The 15,115-nt window shown below is 27.8% G+C and overlaps 1 protein-coding gene and 1 pseudogene across 1 annotated transcript; one reads left to right on the forward strand and one right to left on the reverse strand.

Moving 5' to 3' along the window:
- Nucleotides 1-2,160: 2,160 nt before the first annotated feature.
- LOC132936671 (uncharacterized) lies at nucleotides 2,161-4,611 on the forward strand (annotated as a pseudogene).
- A 6,731-nt stretch (nucleotides 4,612-11,342) lies between these two features.
- LOC132937200 (uncharacterized) lies at nucleotides 11,343-15,085 on the reverse strand. Its single transcript, XM_061004022.1, has 3 exons — nucleotides 14,773-15,085; nucleotides 12,622-12,951; nucleotides 11,343-12,556 (listed from the first exon to the last, which is right to left on the reverse strand). Exons 2-3 carry the CDS (start codon nucleotides 12,737-12,739, stop codon nucleotides 12,066-12,068), a joined length of 609 nt encoding a protein of 202 aa, XP_060860005.1. The 5' UTR covers nucleotides 12,740-12,951; nucleotides 14,773-15,085; the 3' UTR covers nucleotides 11,343-12,065.
- Nucleotides 15,086-15,115: the final 30 nt, after the last annotated feature.

The following is a 15,115-nucleotide window of genomic DNA, read 5'->3' on the forward strand; positions in this document are numbered from 1 at the left end:
TTAAAATATATTTAATTACCCAGTCTGTTAGATGTTGTTTTTTTAAATTTTTAAATGTATATATAAAATAGTTGTGCCTTTGTACCTTTAATATTTGATGAACTATTAAAGCAACTTATGAAAAACCTTGCATTAAATTTTCAAGATTTTTTACCAGGTGAAAGTCATAACTTTTTATCGACATTTATTAAAAAAATTTTACAAAATTTGAACATTTTTTATGGCTTTAATAATAGCTCAAAAAGAGTCGAAATGGCAAAAGCCTTGAAATGCCCAGTCAGCCTATGATATTACCAAGTATATTTGATGATATTATTGTAAATAAAGTAATTTATATATAACCTATTTACGTGGAGCCTTGTTTTCAATTTTCAATCCTTAGCCATAAAAGTTAAACATTTTATACATTTTTAACTACAAAATAATTAATAAATTATAAATTTGACAAATGTTGTCAAAATTTGAACTTTAAATGCTTATAAAAAAAAATTGTTGTTATGTATTTTTAATATTTTCCAACTGCTATTAGAACGATATATCAGGAGCTTAATATTAAATTTTCACGCTTTTTTATCCAACAAATAAAATTTAATTGATATTTATAGAAACAAAAAAACTAAGAAAATTGAGAACTGATAAGTCCGTAAACGGCTTAAAAAGAGTCAAATTATTTTCAAAATTTTATCGTGTATAGAAAATGCTAAAATAAACATTCAGTGAAAATTTCAAGTATTTACAGTCATACGTTTTTAAATTACAACAAAATAGCAAAATCGTTACATGAGAAATCGAGTGAATATCAAATGTTGTAAAGTTATGAATTTCTAACGCTCATAAAAATTTAATTTGACTTTCTTGTAGGCATTTTTTTTGTTGATAAAGGTAGATTATGGATAATTTTGTATCACATTTTCAAATCTTAGATTTAAAAAGAAGAATTTTTATGATTTCTCAACTCAAAATAATTTGCTAATTTTTCCGTATTTTGTTAACAATTGAACTTTAAATGGATATAAATAAACAATGGGACTAAGGATTTTTTATTTTTATCATCTGCCTTTGAAACAATAACCTAGGAGCCTTCTATTACATTTTCAAGCTTTTCTAAACAACAAATAAAATTTTATTGAAATTTATAGGAAAAAAAACTAAAAAAAGTGGAAACTGAAAATGTCCGTTAACAGATCAAAATAAGTCAAAATATTTGGAAAATGTTATGGTGTATAGAAATTGCTAATATAAAAATTCAGCCAAAATTGCATGTACCTATCAATATATATATAAAATAATATATAATATATAAAATCGATTTTTTCAAAAACAGAATTTGCGTAAAAATTCCCGTTTTTCCTTGATTTTTCTTTTTTTTTTCACGTCGCTTTTGAAAACTACTGGGAAATTTTTACGTTTGACCCCTAAAGTACCAACTAGATTCACTTTCCTATCAGAAAAGTTACTTTTGAAGAAAATCCAAGCACTTTTACTGTCCTAAAAGTTGATGACAGACACAAAAAGTCATAAGTAATAGTTACATTGTTTGAAAGGTGGTAGTTTTTGCTATGTTTTGTTGGTATCAGATATTTGATATTGTAATTAATTATCTAAAATATAAGCAAATCAGTATTTACAAAATGGTCTTTTTCTATGCAGTAATGCTCGCTTGTTAATACTATTTTCAGAAATCGGTTTCCAACAAAACATAGAAAAAGTTATCACCTTTCAAACAGTGTATTACTTATGGGTGTACGACCATTATTGACTTCGTAGCATTTGAAATTCAGAAAAGGGTTTTACAAAAAAGTGTATGGTTTGTTCACACCGTCAGCTGGCGCACCTAGCGGCTAGCTGCATTGTTGTAAATTTTACCTACTTTACGTCACAATCGGTCCGTCCTGCGGGCTGCGATAATTATAAAAATAGCACTGCCGGCTGCCGCGAATCGCGATAAAGTCAAATTCTCGTAATCCTGTATAATTATAATTTATATCTTACTCTCTCTACACAATATTATATTATAACAAAAATGATACTGTAACTACTATTTTTGACAAATTTATTATGCGTCTATGCAATTGAAAGTGTTCAGTTGACTACTGTACTTCTATAGACTGTAGTGTATTTTTTCCGGGTTTACACATTTGATTTGTTACATTTTTTTAAATGGATATCCATAAAGTTGGTAATTCTAATAAAAGGCGGATAGCACCGTCGAGACGTAAAAGTATAAAAAAACTAAACTTTGAAAGAATTAAAAATTTTACTAAAATAACACTAAAATGGTAAATAATATTTGTATTAAATTATTATATGGACAAAAAGTATATAGTTAGACTAAGAGTCATACCTATTATTTTTATACATAAGGAACCTACCACATCGATCAGTGAATCATTAGCATCTGAAGGAACTGCAGAACCTTCACCATTTATGTAAATTTAAATGCTTTATAAATTAAATATTAAGATTGTGTGTAGTGTGTAATATTGAAATATTATATTATAATATTATAATATTGAAATATGATAAAACCATGAAAATTTGAAAATATTTTGTAGTTGAAATTTCATAAAATTTTTAATATTTATACCTAAGATTTGAAAATTTGGTACAAGGTTCCTCAAAAGTTTTTCTTCAAATTTCTATAAAAAAAAACTCTACCGGAATAATACCAAATATTTGTACGAGCATTGGAAATTTAAATTTTTACGAAATCACGTAAAATAAACGATTTAGTCTCAAACGATTTTTGATTTATGTTTTTATTCAAAAAGTATAAATTGTAGAGACTTGAAATTTCCACCAGTTGTTTAAAGTGACATTTTATCCCATATTTTTTTTCAATATATTTCGATAATTTCAAAAGGAGCAACTAGCATAGAAGCAGATGCGGTCTCTGAAGGTTTCAAAAAAAGTGTAGAAATGCATGGGTTAAAATATAATAAATTAATTGGTAAGATAATTATTTATATTATTAATTATTATAATTATAGTATAAGTAATGCAGTAGTTAAGTTGTGAATCCTATTCAAATATTTGTTATGAAAACTGGATAAACATTTGAAATTTGATAAAAATAAAAATTATATTTTATAAATTAGAACAAAAGTTATTTCATTTGTTCGGTTTATCGGTGATAAGTTTTTATAAAAGTTCAAAAGTCATTGAGATAATTTAGGTAATTTGGTGATATGGTATTTAATTTCGTGATATGATGGTAAAGTAATTTCGTGAGTACACAATAATTTCAATTTTTTTTATTCAACTAATTCTTTATTTTTTACGTAAAATCCACATCACTAGTTTTTATTTTAAACGAGATGTAGATTCTAGTGTTACTAAAAGGCTACAAAAGGTAATGCCATACGGTCCAAATTTTTTTATTCAAAAAATTGAGTGCCGTAACCATTTATTACGGAATTATGGCACAAAATTGACAGGAATAGTAAAAAATACGAAATATCCAATTGCAATTAGGAACCATATAAAAAAAAATCCCGTACGATTTCGAAGTGCCATAACTAAGGCCATGGATTACCGCAGCAAGTTGCAATGTGAGACAAAAGAAGAGAAAATATTTGGTAAGCGAGTTTATTTTCTATAAAAATAATGTAAAATAAAAATGTATAATTAATAAATACCCAGGTTTATGAAAATATATCACAAATAGTTTTCGACATATTCTTGGTGACCATAGATTATGTGAACCGTATTTTTGCAATGGTACTAAGCTAAACGAAATTAATTATACTGACGCAGCTCGGACTACTGGTTTGTTAGACAAATTTATTCAAATAGTAAACCGCTTAGCAAATAATGCTGAAAGTTTATTGATGAACGTTGATAATAATATTTGTGAACAATTTAATAGCATCCTAAATAAACACCTTTCCGGCAAACGAATAAATTTTTCACAACGACATAATTACAATGTCAGAGTAGAAGCAGCTTTACTATCTCACAACACATCTGGAAAATACATAAGTACTATTCATAAAGCATTAGTTCAAGATAATAGTCCTGGTAAGAAAATAAATAATTATAATATATAATATAGACTATAATATGTATTATGTATATCTTGGGAGAATTTTAATTGATTACGTTGATTTCAATTTTCAATTCTACAGCAAATAGATAATTTATTATAATGCAACTTATAAATTATTTATATGATAATTTTGACGTTTTATTTTTTTAGGAGATGTTGGTAAAAAGTTCTTAATTTCAAAATAAAATAAAAATGATCAGAGGAGAAGACGTATGTTATTTAATGAAAATGTACCCAGAAACACTAAATATTACGGTCCGGATGCTGAGTATGGGTTAGCCGAACCTCTAGAAAACGACGAACCCTTTGACTATGACGAAATTAAACTTAAATTTTTAAACACATTATGTATGAATATGTATCAGTGAAATACTTTGGAAGAAGAAACTCGAAGCCAATCAAATTCTAAGAAGTGACACATAGAAAGACGAAAGAAATTAACTGCCTCAAATTTTGGACGCGTATGCAAAAAAAGAGCCACTACATCATGTAAAAATCTGGTATATGATTTAGTATACAGAACTTTTAATTCAAAGGCTACGGAATATGGGAAAGCAATGTAATCTTCAAAATTGCAGATTTTGAAAAAAACTATGTTTTTAAAAGTTAAGCCATGTGGTTTATACTGCGATTTAGAATACCCATTTTTGGGAGCCAGTCCAGGTAATATTAAAAATAGACTTATTTAAATTGATCAGTCTATTACAGTGGTCTTGAAACTTTTTGAAAGTATGTTAATATAAATATTAAATAGTTAGTTAATAAAATGATCAATGCACTAAGGCCTTATCTCAAAATATTTATCGTTTTTATAAATTTAATACTATTTCTATAAATTTATGTTTTTAAAAAGTACCTACCTACATCATAAAACTTACACCACATTTTTTTAATAGAATTTGATATATTTATATCTGGGCATGTGGCTGAACATAACTTTCAAATTACTGTAGTCTGTAAGCTATTAATTATTGAAAACACTCTCCTGTTCAATTAACAATTTTTGATAAAGGTACGTCCGGACGCGTCCCTCTGGTACTATCAGTACTATATTACTAACACTGTAGCCCACAAGAAATGTTGACTAATTGTGCCCAAATCATTGTATATCTGTTTTCGAAGAAAGGCTTCCATAAAAATTTGCTGCTCTCCTAAAAGTGCTGCCTGTGGCGATTGCCCTTTTTCCTCTACCCTAAATTCACCACTGGGTATAGGTAGTTAAAATAATCATTTACGAGTTTTGGTCTAAAATGAGTTGAAATTATATGAAACGTTACAACATTTATGATATAATTTTTCATGACTTTGGAAGGATTTCTTATTTATATAGCAGGGGTCACCAAGTGGTGGCCAACAGACAAGAAAAAATAAAATAAAAACCGACAGTATAAGGTTCTAGAGTTGAATTTTATTTTTTTTTTTTAATTGGTTTTACCGACGTTAGAAAATTTTACGGCTCTTGAACAACTTCCAGATTGTAGCCCATCAAAAATATTAATTGGTTTCTCCTGGTATATAGTCTATAGGTACTAGATTTCTAGTACAAACTGTCCTGGTTCTGAAATGTACATTCTACCATTGCGTATAAAATGTCCACGTTATAAAATGTATTGGTACACTTTATCTGGCCGTACAAAATGTCCGCGATTTGAATTTTTAAAGTTCGACCGTACAATGTGACATAGAAAGCTAGAACTATGTATTTTCGTATCTAGATTTTAAAATACTAACAATAAATAATGAATTATGGGTTCTTCCCATTTCCCAAAGAAAAACCCATAAAATGTAGGTAACGAAGTAGGTATTTGAAACAGCAATGTAACTTAACTACAAGTAGTTTTAATTTAGTGATAACATCATAAATTAATCATGATTAAATTGGTATTTATTTTCTTTTTTAGTTTAAATTATATTATTTTTTTAATGTATAGGCATCCCGGCCGGCGTCTCCGTGAGATTTACAGCAGTATATTTATCATGTAGACAATTTACTCGCGTTAAGATCACAGACCCCGTGTGGTTTGTATGTTAGTGCATAATTTAACTCTAAAGTATCAAAGTTATACCAGATTTGTAGTTTTTACTTAATTTAACCTACAGTGGATTAATAAAATCCTAACCTAACCATACTTAAATCTAATGAATAAAAAAAAAAGTGGGTGTCGCTCTTCTGTACAGTAAGTTACAAGTGCCTCCCGATATGAGTTCGATTCACAATTAGACTCGGCCTATTGGTATTCACAAGTACCTACCTAAATAATACAGATACTAGCATATTCTTATGTGAATACTTAAACCAATTTTCAATTTATTTCATATTTGCACATAATTTTAACTTCGAATGCTCATTAAAAACTTCTATGGACTTACGCTTACGCTATTTACGCTTTGGAATTCCAGTAATAAAAACTTAAAATGAACCTCGTATTAAACTGTCAAGCTTTTCATGTTTTATTAACAATTGTCAATTGTTGAAAAAAACTTATTAGTTAGATTTCAATAGATGAGAAACCTCTTTACCATGCAATTTATCTAAAATAAAATTAATATATTTATATGATTAAAATGAATTTCTGAATATAATTATAATTCTCTAAAAATGATATAACATAATATTCTCCTGACTCGTATTATGTGATGCAATGGATGATAACAAATTTTTTAAAGTTATCTTGTTTATTTGATAGGTAATATATTCAAGGGGCCTGCACGTGACCTGTTTTTTTGCTCAAATATATGCCTTACGGGAAAAACTTTCATGCCTTGTAGTGATCGATATATTTTTTTTTTTTGAAAGTGGAATTCTTGGCTTTTTATAATTGGCATATCTATTTCTAGGCGACCATATAAACGAATTTGAATAAGACCAATTTGTCCAGGCTTTTCATATTTTTATTCTATGTTTGTTTTAAGCAATGAAATTAAAATTCGGTCCAATGCGGCCTGAATAAATGATCCCGTTTCTAATAAAAAATAATTAATGAAATCAGTCCACTCGACGATTCGTATGAGTTCATCCTGTAAAGGGTGTTTTGAGCAAAAAATCACACTTTTCATTTTTGGTCGACGGTGCTGTTGACATGTGCGCACAATGCACATACAGAAAATGTGTAGATAGAATACAATCACACTCACACAAATCATCATTGACGACTGACTCATGAACAGGCTCCATAACGTTTTTTTTTGTTTTGTATTCTTATTAATAATTTAATGTGCATATAACATTATATCTTTATTGTTATCGTTAATATATTGTTAGGATAATTATAATTTAATTTAGAATTGTGTCCGTTACCAATACAAATACATATATAACTAATAATACTACAATTGACAAATGACGAGGATCTTAGGATATGAACCAATTCTATATCAGCTGCTGCGTATGTTTAACATGTGATTAACATATATAATTGTATATGACAATTTTTAGGTATATAACCGGAGCTGACATCGCCATAACGCGATATTTCTATCAATAAATTATCACTCTCGTAAATTATAGAGCACATTTTGTTCCTCCTCGATTATTAAGAAAAGTATTGGAAATTTTTAACCTATTATAGACCTCTGAAAAGTATATACTAGATCAAATTTTCTACCATAAAACCATCCCCGTAGCTAATCGAAATATTTTTTATCGTGTACAATATACACTGTATATACATTGTGAAAAACGATTGTATGCATACATTTGAGAAATATCACATAAATGTAAAATCTATTCTATCAAAGATTTGCTTAAAAAAAAAACAAAGGTTTAATAGAAACAAAGTAAATTGATCCTCAACCAGAAAATGAATCTTTAGCAGTATATAAACAAATTAAATGTTTTAACGATGAAATAGTCAAAATATTCTAACTACATCCAAACTTATTTCCTAATAGAGATTTTATCTAAATAACTCAAGAATTCATCTCGGTTCTCTCAGTCCAATTCCCCGTGTCATAAACCTACGACCCCGGGTGAAATCAATTTTTTAAATAAAACGAAAGCCTCAAGGCAAGGTGCACGATTATGATCTCATTACAAACATAAACATCAAAAAATGTAGGTATCTTATAACTTAGAAGACAAGGCCCAAATTATTTTTTGCTATCCTACATATAGGTTGCTAAACAAAACTACTAGACTCTAAGGTCTAAACATTACCTAGGTTCACCAGATTTCACAGGTTTTGATGTCATTGTCATCGGATATGGGTAATAGCATTCGAGCACTTTGAACAGTATTGGGTATACAAGTAAAAAAAGAAGGCATTAGAGAAAATTAGTTCTTCTACAATGGGCATTATATTTTCATTACTCCTGATGTATGTCATTTAATAAAAATTTTAAAAGTGCCACACTAAAAGGGGATATGATTTTACCCACAACTTACTGCGACATAAACAATCTTCCTTCTCTAAAAGTCAAAGGGTCTTATGTTACTAAATTGTGGACAGAAGAAATTAATGGAGGTAAAGAACTCAGATCTTTATACCACTTGAAACGTGAAGATATCTTTCCAGATAGTTTTCAGAAAATGAACGTTGGATCAACTATTAGATTTTTTTCATTTAAGACTGCAGTTGCTCTTGAGTTAGGTGTAAAGTTAGGAATTTTACCTCAAGATGCATTAGTAACAGCACATTTTATTAGAATAATTGATAAATGGTTCACTTTGATAGCCTCAAAACTAAGAAAAACATCAACAACTAAAAATAACAAAGAATCTAAATATGATTTTTTAGAGAAAGTTATTACCTTATTTGAAAACTTAACCATCGGAAATAGTTGGAAACCTTTGAATGTCATCATTATCTTTGATTGATATTGCAGAAACTCTATTCAATTGTGGCTTTGATTTCTTGATTTGTCATAGATTCACCCAAGATGCAATTGAAAATGTTTTTTTCTCAATTTCGACGAAAATCCGGAGCAACTCCTATAGCCACCCAGTGTCTCAGTGCGTTTAAAATAATCTAAGTTTCTCAATTTATTTCCGATGTTAAAAGAAGTAGTTTAGTAACCGACAGTGATACTTATCTTATAGATTTTTTCCAGAATCCCGATTATGAGAGTATTCACAGTAATATTAATAATTTTAGTGACTTGTTTACACATAACGCTAATAACTTTCCTAGTGATGCATTTGAAACAGAAACTATCAACCAGATATTAACCGGCATTAGTAAAATTGATCTAAACAGTTTATACCACATTGCTGGAAGTACAACCAATATGTTGTTAAAACATTGTTGTAAAGAATGTGCAATTAAGTTACAGCAAAATGCACCTAATGATGAACTGTTTGAAAGTATTAAGACACACACCAATTCATTGAATAAAGGTGGATTGAACCATCCATGCATGGAACTATTTCTAATTATTTGTAATTTTGAAATTCTCTATATTAAGTATAAGACATATATAATACATACCTCTTCTTATAACTTAATTAATAAAATTGTAAATGATTTATGTATTGAATTTCCTACATGTTTTAAATCCTGTAATCCTGTAAGAATTGTAAAACACTTTTTTACGGTAAGATCCTATGCTACAGTAAACTTTTCAGTAAACTCAAAAAAAAGAAAGAAAATATATGGCACAGCAACTGCTAAAAAAAGATAAACCTAACTTAATTAAATAAAACTATTAAATTATTGTATTATTATGTTATTGTATTTATTATTACAAAATGTATGTGATAAATTAATAATAAATATACCGATTACTAAACTAGTTAAAAGTTAAATTAAATACTTTACAACACTGATAAAATACATCCAATAACAATTTGGTACTTAAATGCATAATTTATATTTAACTATATCTACCTATTTGTTTGCTCAAATACTTTACAAAACTGTCATTGTTTTTCAATTGTACATAATCTCATCCAAAGCTTCATGGACCATTTGTAATTTTGTTTCCAATAATTTCTTTTCTTTTTATAATGATAACAATTTATTTTTTTCCTTCAATAGTTTTGATAAATGATTGCCTGTTATATTATAACATTGATTATTATCTACCTGCAAAACATAAAATTGAAATTAAATTAAATGATACCAATCTACAAGTATGTACATTCAGTTGTGTTCATACCTGAAGTCTTATTTTCAAGTTGTTATTTTCTTGTTGAACAAAAAACAATTCTTGCTTCTCTTTTAACAATATTGATTGATAATGGGCCAAATCAGAATCTTTGGACTCAATTACCTATTATTTGTTTGTTTATTTTAGTATATTATTTAGAATTATTAAGGTTAAAAAAAAATTATTAACGATTATTAAAATTTATAGTTACAGAAACGTTTGGAAAAATAAGATCTACTACAATTATATTTATTTAAAATTTGAATAACTGCATAACTTAACTTATAATAAATAAGATTATTATAAGAATGTGCCTTGTAAATAAATTAAATAGATAAAATAGTTTAAAGTTACTATTAATAGTAATAACAATAATAGTATATTTTTATATATAATTTAGGTAACAAAAGCAAATTTTTAATTATAATAAATTTGGTTTAATAATGATATATATCTCATACAAAGATTTTCTTTTGGTTTCCAACAAGCGTGGTGGATTTGGTATATCAAACAGTGTTGGTATAGCATTTGGCTTGAGTTTTTTTACACCATCCTGACGATGTTGTTCAAATTGTCCTTCTTCAAAATGGATCTATTGGAATACGCATAAGATATAATTATATTTTATTATATTACGATATTTATATCTAATGCCTATATTCTGAAGGAAACGACAAAAAATATTAACGTGACTAAATTTGTTAATAAATTATTAATAAATTATGATCTAATACTTACTTCACACAACTCAGAATAATTTGTAGGCTGCCATTTGTCACGGCGACAATTTTGTAACCAAGTTTTTTGTCTTTTAGGGTCTCTTGGAAACCGAAAAAGACGAAAACCTTTACTACGTGTATTGGAGCAATTTAGAGTAGTACAAGTGTACAACCGCCCATCTTTGGTAGTATTTTATAGTTATAACTTATATTCACTTGAGAATTAAAAACTATATTATATTTCGATTATCATCAATGTCTGATGAGGAATTGTTATTGAATAATGGTTCTAAAGTGTCAATATTCTGAGTAATCCTTTCACTGAGCTTGGTATTTTCTTCAAAACAAGGGGAGACTTCAGATCCAGCTGTAAGAAGATCTTTGGATATACATGCTAAAGTAGCATGAATATGCTTACAGATATTTGTTTTAATTAAATAATCAACGTATTCACAAGCAAATGTATGAACACATATTTTTGGCTCACATTGTTCACATATCATTATACAATCATCACTCCAAATTCCAACATTATCACATACTAATTCAACTTCGCATAATATATCTGTTGATGACTGAGATTCAACAGACCATGTACTTGTGGCCTGGTTAAAATTTACCTGCACTTCTTCAGCTATGACATGGCTCTTTGCAATATTCTTCAGTCGTCTTGGTCTCTCATTTTTAACAATTTTTCTTAATCTTTTGAAGAGACAGTCACGGGAGTACTTTACAAGAGCGTCAATACATTTATCAAGACGTTTGTTTTTTTGTCCATGAAGATAGAAGTATTTGAGAACCTTGTGCAGGGATTTTAGCCTCATATTAGTGTTGATGCCGCAGTTTTTTCTAAAGCAATATGCCCAAGTTGTCTGTCTGGTGATGTAGTATGACTTAAAGTATTCTCCAAATGGACTGGTTTCATTATCAGCCATTACTTCTTGCATAAAACCTTTTAATAATTCTTGAAATTCTTCAGTATTTGTAGCCTGTAATAAGATTCTTAAAGCCTTATATACTAAAACTCTTTTCTCGACATTTATTATTTTTCTTTGGAGTTGATTTCTCCAAGCACGGTCAATGTGCCAGGTGCACAGTAATCTATTAGGTACATAGCCAATCACGTGTTTCCACGCATTGTAAAATGAGTCATCGTCATCTGACATAAATACTTTTGGATGTAAAATGATATCAATACACTCAATTATTTTTTAAAAAAAAATTGACCATGTATTTGTATCCTTTTTATTTGAAATACAGAATGCTGCAGGAATACCACGACCATACTCATCAATTACTACCAATGAAGTTAAGTGGAAATCATATTGATTCATTCCATGTGTACTATCAATGCATATTATATTGTTACCAAATTGAATAAGCATATTTCTCTGGAATGCATTAGATATAATCAAAAGGACTTCTTCAACATTCAGATTTTCATTATCAGAATGATCGCCTTGTTGTTTATAGTATATAACAGGGTTGAAAGAAGGATCATTAACACCACTTACTTTGGTGCACCAAATTTCTATGCTGACATCGTCATCTGAATGTGAACGAGTAGGATCCAAATTAAAATCTCTTATAATATTACGAAGATCTTGTTTTGTTGTTGTAATAAGTGCAGCATGAATATCTGATGTATCATCACGAATTTGATCAAGTATGACATCAAGTGGAACACCAAATTTGAGTTTCCCTAAATTAATATTAAGATATATATATAAATTAAGATAATTCAAAGATAGCTGTATAATCACTTACCAGCTATTTCAGCACGTTCATCCTTTTTAAGGTTTAATCTGCCAATATTTTCATCATGTCCAATGTGTGACTTTATAAACTGTACCAAGACTACTCCATTTTCTTTTTTATATTTCATCTTTGAAGGACAGAAGGACAGGATCTATTTATTTTGTTAGAACCCTGACTCTTGAGCTGCTTCTTACGATTTTTAAATTCATTATGGAATCCATCACGAAGACAAAAATATTCTTTTTTCTTGGTACTATTTTTATTTCTGCTCATTCCTTGATGACACACATAATGACCAAAAGTTTTCACATTCGACAGTTTTCTTCCATTAAAAAAATTCTAGGATAATATAAGAGAAGAATTAGTTTTTATTTTTTCAAAACCATAAATCTGTGTACATGGTTCTGAGAATCATTAATGAATTATTATTTTCTGTAATCTGTATATATATATATATATATATATATTATATCACCCTTTATATCACCTAATGATAATCAAGAAAGTTTTATTAAAAGTCTTGATTTATTATTCTCTCAAACTAAATATAAGTACTTAAACATTTTACGTGGCAATATTAATGTAGATATAATGACAAATTCAAAACATAACAATGACTATTTAAATGTACTGGCTAAAAATGAGTATGTATTATGCATAAATAATTTTACCAGAGTTACATAATCTTAATTAAATAAATATATACATAATTTATCAATTCATACAAGTACCATATTAATTTATAAGGGACTAAAAGTAAATGATTTTAGGTACATTTTTAATTTCAATACTTTAGTGGAACTTAACAAAAATAAACATTTAGTTATCTGCTTAGATCATGATCATAGTACAAGATACAAAAAAAAAATATATAAATATACGTTAACTTATTTAATATAAAGTTTTTTGTGGTCTTAAATTATGCCAATTGTTATATTTAATATTAATCATTTTTAGATTCTGAGCGAAGCGATGAATGTATTGATTCTACAATGATGTGTGTTTTTTTTTTTATTTTTTTTTAATTTTTTATTTTTTTGTGTCTGTCATCACCTTTTAGGACAGTAAAAGTGCTTGGATTTTCTTCAATAGTAACTTTTCTGATAGGAAAGTGAATCTACCATAAAATGTTGAAAATATTTTGACTCTTTTTGAGCTGTTTACGGACATTGTCAGTTTTCAATTTTTTTTGTTTTTTTTCTATAAATATCAATAAATTTTTATTTGTTGGGTATAAAAGCGTGGAAATTTAATATAAGGCTCCTGATATATCGTTCTAATAGCAGTTGAAAAATATTAAAAATACATAGGCACAATTTTTTTTTTATAAGCATTTAAAGTTCAAATTTTGACAACATTTATCAAATTTATAATTTATTAATTATTTTGTAGTTAAAAATTTATAAAATGTTTAACTTTTATGGCTAAGGATTGAAAATTTAAAACAAGGCTCCACGTAAATAGGTTATATATACATTACTTTATTCACAATAATATCATCAAATATACTTGGTAAAATCATAGGCTGACTGACTGTTTTCGCTCAGAATCGTTTTTCTTATACAATGATATTATATCATTGAAGTCAAATTTAACACCATCCATTACAGTGACCCACTTGTAACCTACCGTACAGCAGAGCGACATCTACTTATCCACCTTTTTTAATTTAAAATTAATCAAAAGCTATGTTAAAAGTCATGAATTATCCAGTTTATAATTAATGTTATTAAACTAAATAGGTAATTATTATGTATTTACTCTTCACTTTTTTCTCATTTGACACCTAGTTAAAAATAAAATGTATTCTAATAATATTGTACAGATAAGAATTGCTCCCCAGCCCAAGCTTTGCTTATAGGGGGGTGGTGCATTCTAATTTATACTATTTTTTCTATAATATACAATGTATCACTTTGTTTATTTTGCAAAGATTTTAAATGTATTTTAAGTTTATGAGTTATTATCAAGGTTAAACTAATATTATCTAGACTGTTTTGTTTTTAATATGTTGTTCATTTAAATATTTTTATTTGCATTTCGGTATGTATTTATGATATTATATTTTTGTTCAATATTTTAAAACCATAAATTAAATGTATTATTGATAGTAAAATTATTGCAGTTAATAAATTGTAGTTTAAGATTGCATCTACTTACCTATTTTTATATTAATGTTTTTGCTAATATTTACTACTGTCAGATTCAAAAACAAGATTTTCTTCCTCAACAGTCTCATTATGATCGGTTACGTTATGTCGCCTCAGCTCATTTCTTAGTTCATATTTTGATCCACAAACCGGACAAATTATTCTCTGTTTACAATTCTTCTTGCTATTGCAATCAATACCCAGCTCGCGAAAACGAGATCGATGACGTTGCATATTGTAATTGGAGTTGGTAGCATATGGACAGTATTCACATTTGAATTGTGTTTCAACAAATCTATGTGCATTTTTTTGATGACGAATTAAGTTTGATTGAAATTTTGTTGTACATTTAC

Source organism: Metopolophium dirhodum, chromosome 1, assembly GCF_019925205.1.
Source record: "Metopolophium dirhodum isolate CAU chromosome 1, ASM1992520v1, whole genome shotgun sequence".
In the NCBI taxonomy this organism is placed as follows: Eukaryota; Metazoa; Arthropoda; class Insecta; order Hemiptera; family Aphididae; genus Metopolophium; species Metopolophium dirhodum.

What these genes read in the sequence shown, in the direction of transcription:
- LOC132937200 (XM_061004022.1), bottom strand. Translation starts at nt 12,739, where the DNA reads ATGAAATATAAAAAAGAAAATGGAGTAGTCTTGGTACAGTTTATAAAG. An exon ending in TGAACGTGCTGAAATAGCTG is followed by an intron (nt 12,557 to 12,621) that starts GTAAGTGATTAT and finishes ATATTAATTTAG; the next exon opens with GGAAACTCAAATTTGGTGTT.